Source organism: Argentina silus (genome assembly GCF_951799395.1).
Source record: "Argentina silus genome assembly, chromosome: 4".
In the NCBI taxonomy this organism is placed as follows: Eukaryota; Metazoa; Chordata; class Actinopteri; order Argentiniformes; family Argentinidae; genus Argentina; species Argentina silus.
Genome location: NC_139658.1, coordinates 11500603 through 11510602, shown reverse-complemented (window position 1 = coordinate 11510602; position 10000 = coordinate 11500603). Strand labels below are relative to the sequence as shown.

Sequence of the window (10000 nt, the reverse complement as noted above, 5' to 3'; positions counted from 1 at the left end):
CCCTCTCTCTCCCCCTCCACACACACACACACACATGCAATCTACACCTCCGTGTCCCAGTGCAGCGGTACTCCCCCACCGTTCCCAGTATATAATGGGAGCCAGCCGAGCAGTGTGAGTGTGTCAGTGTGAGAGCGTCTGTCTGCCTCCCTTAAAGAGCCCATTAGAGGCACCAGTGGCCATATAATCACTCTCTCTCTCCCAGTCCTCCTCCTCTGTACCGTAATGACTGATCTGATTCTATCACTCTGCGGTCCTGCCCCCCCCCTACCCCCCCCCCTTCCCGCTCCATGAATGGGGTGGGGGTGGGGGGGAGGGGGCAGCAATGATGGGTCAAGCGTTAGACATTTTATTGTAGTTAGTTAAACGCTTGCTCAATTTGAGTGGGTTGAAAGTGGGTTGTATTTTTAAGCGCATATGCACGCCCACGTGGGCCAGCGCGCGCACACATCTACACACACACACACACTCGTACACATTGGCTGCACAGCCCTCCTTATCTCTTCCTGTGTGTGTGTGTGTGTGTGTGTGTTTCTCCTCCCCTCTGTGATTGTGCCAATCTAAACTCTGTTGTTTGTGTAATCTGTCACCCTTCTTGCCTCCACCGCTCTGCCCAATCTGTACTGTTTGGGTTTCCCTCTTCCTGCTCTGATAAAGAACACTCACTGTTGCCTTGTTAGCCGTTAGCATAGAATTCACTGGTTATCGGTGCTTTAGCAGTTAGCAGAGCGTCCACTGGTTATCTATGGGTAGGTAGTTAGCATAGCATCTACTAGTTATCTATGGGTAGGTAGTTAGCATAGCATCTACTAGTTATCTATGGGTAGGTAGTTAGCATAGCATCCACCGGTTATCTATGGGTAGATAGTTGGCCTACAATCTACTGGTTATGTATGGGTTAGCATAGCATCCCACTGCTTATCAAGGGGGAGTGTTAGCTAGCCTCGTACAGACTTTTACAGTGAAATATGTATCTGTTGAGACACAACATGGCGAAGGGTCTAATTAGATTTGTAAAGTCGGAATAACAATGTTGTGTCATTTATGGCAATGCTGAAATTGCAGCAAACAATATTGTATAGGCCAGGACCTATTATGTTATTGTGTGTAATGGATCTTTGAGCGGGAATTTCCTCGACTGCAATATGCCGTCTGAAATTGCATCGCAAAGCACCTCTTTAGAATAATCTCCCTCGCTCTCTCCTATTCTCGCCGATTGCTCTCCTTCTCGTGTGTGTGTGTGTGTGTGTGTGCGCGCGTGCGTGAGTGTGCAGGGACACGTGTGTATGTGTGTGTGTGTATGTGTGTGTGTGTATGTGTGCGTTCACAGGGGCGTGCGTCCGCGTACGCGTGTGTGTGTGTGTGTGTAAGTGAGCGCACACACACCCCCCATTTTCATGTAGATGATTGAGTTAGCGTGACTTAGCGATCATTGGAAGATGAAATGCTGTCGTGCGCCGTGTCGACCGACTCACTACACACACTTATCGGCGGCGGCGGGGGCATTTAATTTGGAGCGAGCGAGCGAGAGAGGGATGCAGAGCAGGGGGGGAGGAGGGGGAGACTGAGAGAGGGATGAAGAGGTGTTTACGGGGAACACGAGGATTGAGGATTAAAGCGGTAACGGTGATGGATAGTTTTAATTTGCCGCGAAGCAGTTAGTGCTGGGCCACCGTGGTGTGTGTGTGTGGGGGGGGGTGGGGGGGCTATTGGTGTTCACACACAACAGGAAATGTGCTTGGCCCCCAGTTTGGGAGGCTATTGCTTCTCTGCGCACACACATACATACATACATACATACATACGTACATCCCCCCTGTACTCACATACATCCACCTCTGCACACACACACACACACACACACACATCACCCCACCACAAACAAACAGACACACACCCTACTCTTACCCCACTCACTCACCCACACACATTCCCCCCCCCCCCCCCCCCCCACACACACACACACACCCCCGTCAGACAAGGCCTGAGTGGGATGAAAATGAATCCGTCCAATTAAGATGTGCTGTAGCAGCTGAAGCTGGCCTTTAACAGTCTGTGTCTATGGGACTACAGTACACTGCACTGCTGACCTTTCTACCCCAGCGCAGGAAAGGCCACAGCCACACAAATGAATAAAGATCAGTTAGGCCAAGGAAGACGGGCTGGAGACGGGGGTGGCAGATGACACCTCCAAAAGAAACAGACTTCACAACAGCTGGATGGGGTGTGTGGGTGGGTGTGGGTTTGTGGGTGGGTGTGGGTTTGTGGGTGTGTGTGTCTTAGTGTGGGTGGGTGTCTGTCTGTGTGGGTGTGTGTGTTTGTCTGTCTGTGTGTGTGTTTGTCTGTCTGTGTGTGTGGGTGGGTGTCTGTGTGTGTGTGTCAGTCTGTGTGTGTGTGGGTGTCAGTCTGTGTGTGTGTGGGTGTCAGTCTGTGTGTGTGTGTGTGTGTGTGTGTGTGTGTGTGTGTGTGTGTGTGTGTGAGTGTGTGTCTGTGTGTGCGTGCGCACTGTACACGTGTATACAAACTAACACTCTCCGCGGGTGTAGAATGTAGATAAGTGCAGGGCCTCTTTGATGTGCAGCTAACCCACCATAAACCTGCCTCTCCCCATTGTACCTCTCTCTGCCTGATACCACTGCAACATTAATCACCTCCGCTAACACACACACACACACACACACGCATCATGTAGGAACTACACTGTACTTACACTTGCTAAGGCCTGAGCAGGTCGAGAGAGAGAGAGAGAGAGAGAGAGAGAGAGAGAGAGAGAGGGAGGGAGATAGTGAGAGAGAAGGACAGAGGGAGAGAGAGAGAGAGAAGGGGGGAGAGAGAGAGAGAGAGAGAGCGCAAAGCAGCTGCCACATATGAGTAATGGAAAGGGGGAGAGAGAGAGGGACAATTTGTTATGGTATGAAATTGGCTGAGTTAACCGCGAAGAAAAGATATGTCTCCTCCAATCTCCATACTGAGCAGGGTGCTCTTCTCCTCCTCCTTCCCTCCTCCTGCCCCCTCCTCCCTCCCCCCTCCTCTCTCTCTCTCTCTCTCTCTCTCTCCCTCCCTCCCTGTGCTTCATCATCATCTCAAGTACCCTGGCCACTCCACCACAGCAGGGCTTCCATCCAATATGGAGGAGCACAGTGGAGAACTACGTGCCAACACCTCTGTCACACACGCACACGCACACACACACACACACACAGACACACACGCACAGACACACACACAGACACAGACACACACACACAGACACACACACATAAACGCTCTATAATCTTTGTCCTATGGTGTTGATACATTGTGTTATGGCTAGTCCAGACGGGTAAAGTATGTGTGTGTGTGTGTGTGTGTGTGTGTGGGAGGGGAAGTCTCTGAACAAGCAGCAGAGGAAGGCCGGGGAACAGTAGAATGTTGGGGTTGGGTCGCCTCTCCCACCCAGAATAGATCTCCTGACCAGACGCTGGGCTTCTGTAGTGGACATGCAAACATTCCAGCTCAGCAGAGCAGACACATTTTATGGAGAGATTCCAGACACTGTGTGTGTGTGTGTCTGTGTGTGTGTGCGTCTGCGTGTGTGTGTGTGTGTGTGTGTGTGTGTGTAAGGGAGCAGAGAGAGGTCATCCATGCGTTATGATGCATCTGCTCTTGGCTTCTAGGCACTCAACCATACAGGACCTGGGCCTATCTCTACGAGATGGACAGAGGGATGAGTAGAGGGATAGAGAGAGAGAGAGAGAGAGAGAGAGAGAAAAGGAGTGATTGAGGACGGAAGAGAGAGGCAGAGATGATGCTGTGAAAGCTGATTGTTTACCATTGAATCGTCTCGTCTCAGGCAACAGGATTTCTAGTAACCCGGTTGTGAAACATTTACAGTTAGCAGGAAAACGCAGCCAAGTGCGTGTGGGTGTGTGTGTGTGGATGTGGGTGGGTGGGTGGGTGTGTGTGTGTGTGTGGGGGGGGGGGGGGGGTGTGTGTGTACTGCGTGCATGCGTGGGTGTACTGCATGCGTGTGTGTGTGTGTGCGTGCCTGTACTGCGTGCAGTGCGTGTGTGTGTGCGCGCACTTCTACACATATGTGTGTGTTCATGTGCACACTCTACAGCCCATCAAGTGCCTCACCCCAGCAGCTAATGAACAGAAAACTGTACAGTTCTACCGACCTTGCCCTCGCACACGAGGAAAAGGTCACGAGAAGAACAGTCTCTCTCTTTCTCTCTCTCTCCCTCTCCCCCCCCCTCCCCCCTCCCTCCACCCCCAGCCGTCCTAGCTCTCAGAAGGATCAGGAGAAAGGCCTTTTAAGAGCCTTGTAATGGCCACGCCACTCTGCCAGGCTAAGTGACTGATGCGTCTCCCGAGTCCCTCTCCCCTCTCTCTCCTCTCCCCTCTCCTCTCCCCTCTCCTCTCCCCTCCTCTCGGCGCTACGCTACCGCTAGCAGTTTCGGCGAAAACCAGGAGCGAGAGGGGATGCCGGGAATTCATCTTACAAGACGGGGAGAGAAGTGGGAGGAGGGAGGAGAGAGAGACGGAGAGAGAGAGAGAAAATAAGGGGAGTAGGGGAGAAAAGGGGAGAGGAAAAATGGATTTTGGAAGGAGAAGGGGTCTTCGTTTCAGGCAGTCTTTCTTGAGCCTCCGAGGCTGTCGCTCTGAACTCCTCTCGCTCAGGGACTGGTGGCAAAGATTCTTCTCTTCTTTCTGCTCCTCCCTTTTTCCTCCCTCCTCTCACCCTCCTCTCAACTCTTCAATCGCCATTGTTCTGGGAGGGAGCAGAGGGGCGCGCCAAATCAATAGGGCCCCCTTTACACACACACAGACAGACAGACACACACACACACACGGCCCCCTCACTTAAAAGGCTAGAATGTGCCTGCTGCCATTATGCATGGACAGACCTAGTTGTGTCAAGTGTGCCCCAGTCAGAAAACAAGAGAGGCAATTGGAGGTGTGTGTGTGTGCGCGTGTGCGCGTGCGTGCACATTCGGGCATACTTGCAAGTCAGTGTTCGGTATTTGTAAGTGTGTGTGTGTGTGTGTGTGCACCTTATTCCTGAGAGAGACATACATTGGCCCTACAAAGATCTTCTACTACCTGTTCTCCCCTCACCCCCCCCCCCCCCCCACACACACACACCTTCCCCTCTGGAACGTGAAAGCCCCTCAGGAACGTTAATGCCCCCTCCTGTGAGAGTGGACCTAGTGACCTACATTGGGAATAAGCCAGAGGACTACCACTCCTTTAAGGGGAGACTCAGGGATCTTCCACTCTCTGTCTACCAGAGACATCAGACGCCTCAGCATCAGTGTGTTTACATACATACAGATACCTGTCACCTGTGTGTGTGAGAGTGTGTGTGTGTGTGTGTTTTGTTTGTCTGTATATATTTGTGTGTGTGTTTTGTCTGTCTGTATATATTTGTGTGTGTGTTTTGTCTGTCTGTGTGTGTGTGTTTTGTCTGTCTGTCTATATTTGTGTGTGTGTGTGTGTGTGTGTGTGTGTGTGTGTGTGAGATATTGACCACCCCATCCCTGTTGGGAACATACCCGCTAGAGCATGGTATAGTCGCGGTGGGTGGGCCAACACCATGAAAGACCCCCCCCCCACCCACCCCCCTCCTCCTGGTCCATGACATCCATCAGCACTGGATCTGACCACATCCAGCTAGGTGAAACAACATGGCAGAGCTGTTTTCAATGGCAGAGAGAGAGAGACTATCCCTCTGTCCTCAGTATTGTTCGTGTATGTCCCTGAGTCCTCCCCCCGAGGAGGGTGTGAGTATCGCTTGATTGTGGGGTGTCAGACAGCTGCCATTCATCCTGGCAGCTCCCCCAAGAGCCTTATCAGTCCCCCCCCGTCCCCCGCCCCCCCCCCATATATCCCTCTAGGCCTTATCACTAACACTATCCCACATGTCTATCCATCTATCCCTCTCACCACAGGGCTGTGTGCTGGAGCTAGATAAAGATGGGGGGGGGGGGGCGCTCAGGGAGTCTTGTGTTGCAGATTGGTGTGCATACACACACACACACACACACAGAGGCAAGCCTTAGATAAGTGGTGTTGCTCGCCTATATACCCACGCAGGGACTTTTGGCTGGGTTTTGACACACTTTTTGTCGATGCCGGTGGGTGTTGTTTTCGGAGCAGTTTTTCCCTCCCCGTCGCTCCCAAGTAAAACATTTTCTTAAAAAAATTGTAAAAGAAATTCTGCTCGATTTCAGAGGAAACCAAACCCCACCTATTTACACACGGCAGACGCTCGGAAGACACGAAGAGACAATGCCGATTGTCGCCTGCTGCTTGTGTTATTGATCCGGTCGTGGTGTGGTAGCAGCTTTAGAACCACCACCCACCCCACCCCACCCCTCCCCTCCCCTTCCCTCCGCTCAGGGAAATAGCTGTTTGATCCAATTAGCCAAATGTTGCTTCATATTCAGAACCCCATCCTCTTCTCTTCTCCTCTTTTCCGTCCCTCACTCCCTCGTTCTTCAATGGTGTGTGAGTGTTCTCTCTCTCTCTCTCTCTCTCTCTCTCTGACTGTCTCACTGACATTCTCTTTCTCTGACACACACTCTCTCCATCTCTCTCTCTCTCTCTCTGCCTGTCTCTCTCTCCTGCCCTCTCTCTCTCCTGCCCTCTCTCTCTCTCTGCCTGTCTCTCTTTCCTGCCCTCTCTATCTCTCCCCCTCTCTCTCTCTCTCCTGCCCTCTCTCTCTCTCTCCCTCTCTCTCTCTCTCAGTCGATGAATTAATTGATTTCTGACAGCAGGGAGTTGGTGTGTGACATTGCGTACTGAGGCAACAGCTGGCAGAGATTTTTTTTTTCTCTTTTTTCTTTGTCGAGACAATCTTTCTTTCATTTTCTCCCTCAATCTCTCCCACTGTCTCGTTTAATATCTTTTTCTCCCGGAGCCATGCTACTCATCCATTCATAAATCCCAACAACGACGTGATCACTCACGCTTCTCGCCCCGAGTAAAACAAACTACACACACACACGCTTCTAAATTGGAATTTTGCTTTTAGTCTGACTGAGTTGAAATGGAACTGACCCCTCCGACACCGCCAGCCAATGGGTAGTCAAGGAGGTACAGTGAACAACCAAGGTACAGTGAACGCCCCTGCCCCCCCCCCCCCCCCCCATGGATGTAAGCCCTGTGATGTTGTATTCAGGCTGATGTATTCAACTCCACAAACTACAGGTATGTCACAGCTGCCGTGCTTGGCTGCCTCCCTCCAGAGAACCTTGCCAGTTGGGAAATTGAGTTTGTGTTTTTTTTTTTTTTTTTTCTGCGGGTTCTCGCCCCGGTGCGGATTTCATAGCAGGTACAGTAGTGAGACACTCATACACACCACATATAGACACACACACACACACACACACACACACACACACAGAGCAGAGTGGGTGAAAGACGTGCGGAGAGCAGGAGAGACAGAAGTGGAGAGGGAATGAAAAATGATTTAGTGTTTTTGCTGCTTCAGTGTTTCTCCTGTGCAGCGTTCTGTTATTGTACAAGGAAGTCAAAAGCATGTCGCTGTCAGCAACGGCCGCTTCACTCTACAACCGCCTATTTCATGACAGGGATATGGATGGGGCCTGATTTGGACTACACACACACGCACGCACGCACGCACACACACACACACAGACGGAGGTTGGCACTGGAGGAGTAGCCACGGTTTGGAGGTTGAAGGACGGCCCATTGTAAATTCCTATTGGTTTGGATAGAGATTGGTGTCTGTGGTCAGGTAGCCTAGTTGGAGTAGCTCCCCCCAATGCCTGCCTGTCTGTCTGCCTGTCTGTCTGTCTGTCTGTCCGCCTGCCTGCCTGTCCGCCTGCCTGCCTGCCTGCCTGCCTGTCTGAGGGATCTTAACCAATCTCCTAGCCAGTCTTGAGCAGAGACATTAGCCAGTAGATTGGAGCGGTGTCACCAGACGCCCGGTGAGAGATGGATGAGGCAGCCTCCCAAAATGAGTATGTCTCAGAGAGAGAGAGAGAGAGAGATGACCCGTCTCCCCCTCTTCACGCTGTGAGCTGATAGAGAGACAACAAACAATTTTCCCCACTCCTCCTCACAACACTCATTCTCTCCCCCCAGCATTGTGTATGTGTGTCTGAACGTATGACGACTTACTGTGTGTGTGTGTGTGTGTGCGTGTGCACACTATGACGACTTACTGTGTGTGTGTGTGTGTGCGTGTGTGTGTGTGTGTGCGTGCGTGTGTCTGCACGTATGACGACTTACTGTGTGTGTGTGTGTGTGTGTGTGTGTGTGTGTGTGTGTGTGTGTGTGTGTGTGCCTAGCCTTGGTCCGTCCGTCTATGCGTGTATTCATCTGTGCTGTATATGAGATGCGACACCGGGACTGAGTGGAACGTTTTCTTTGTTTACCGTCCCATTATCCCTGGAATAATGTTCATATTTCCTCCCATCTACGTTGCTTTATCACCGCTGTACGAGCTGCCAGCTCCCTGTCTCCCCGATAATACGATTGTTTGCCCTTTTGTTTCCTCAGCGTAATGGTGGAGCCGTGTTTTTATACGTGTGTTTCTGATTTATGCGTCTTTTTTTTTTTTTGCGGTCTAATAGAGCTGTCTACCTTAGTTTTTCTCCGGCTTAGGGTGACATTCGGAAGAAGCCACTTCATTTTGTAAATGCGCAGTAACACTTGTTTCAACGGGAGTCTGGAATGCGACGGTTTGTATGCGACAGGGTGTAGCTGGGTGTAACGCTCTCATAGCCCAGATTAGACATATTAGACATATTAGACATATTAAACATCGCCGAGGCAGGGAAGTGGAAGAATGAGAGGTGTTTTGGTGTGTTGGGGACAACACCCACTGTTTAAAATTCGCTCCATCGCATCTCTGTCTTGTTTGTTTTGTTTGGATGGCTCAATATTTGAATAGATGACGATGACACTTGCTTATGACGGTTTTGACACGTATCGATTTCTTTTTGGATGGTATCACCACAGCGATGGGATCAGCAGCACATCAAATGCCACGGCTTTTCTCTCCTCTCTGTCCTGGCCTGGGCTGGTACTGTAAAGTCGAACCGGGTCCGGCCCAACTGGCACGGTTCAGCTCGGTTCAGATCGGTTCGGGCTCTGTAGTGTGAATGAGGTTACCGTTTGGGTGATGATGTTGCTAACACACACTCTCTCCTCCTCTGTGTCTGTGTGTGTCAGATCCTGGTGAACTCTGTGAGCCCCTCGCGGCCGGCCCTGCTCTACGAGAACGTGGCGGTGAGTGAGGGCAACGCCATCCTCCGAGACCTGCTCTTCAGCCCCGACCTGGAGTACATCTACACACTCTCCGACAAACAGGTAGGACTGGAACACACACACACACACACACACACACACACACACACACACCTTCCTTCCATTACATCTGGCCATCTGGCCTTGGTCCCCTACAAACTACAAACTATCACCCCCACAACCCCCCTGCCGTCCACGGCCCTTGTTCTACACACACACACCTGGGGACCATCAAAGGTCATGTGTTTTCCACGTGGGGACCCCGGTCATTAGCAGCTCCACTACTGGTTCAGGCATGTCCACTTTGAAGCATGCTGTGTGTGTGTGTGCGTGCGTGCGCGTGTGTGTGTGTGTCGCTTTTTGTCACTGCTTCCTGTTTTTACTTCTCATTAGAGGAGAGAGAGAGAGAGAGAGACGGTGTAAATGTGTGTATGAAATGTGCAAACACACTCTCATATAGACACTCACTCACTCACTCACACACCTGCACACACATACGCTCACCCACAAGGACATCTACTCTCATTCTCTCTCTCACACACACACACACTTTTCAATGTCTCCCTGTGATCCCTATTAATGGAGAATGGGTTCGGGTTAAGCGGGTGGGGGGGGGTGGATTTGCATCTCACGGGAAGACCCTAATTCACATCCCTCCCCACTATTAATGAATAGAGGGTTAAGACCCCCTCCCACTCCCCCACCGCTTTTTTAAATCCATGTCTGGGCTACACTCGCC

At 51.3% G+C, this 10000-nt stretch overlaps 1 protein-coding gene across 1 annotated transcript in view; it reads left to right on the top strand.

The window, feature by feature from the left end:
• The window catches only part of plxna1b (plexin A1b), a 156858-nt gene that overhangs the window by 68040 nt on the left and 78818 nt on the right, over positions 1-10000 (top strand). Inside the window, exon 4 of the mRNA XM_083667702.1 lies at positions 9187-9324. Within this exon, the coding sequence (XP_083523828.1) occupies positions 9187-9324 (138 nt within the window). The remainder of the gene's footprint in view (positions 1-9186; positions 9325-10000) is intronic.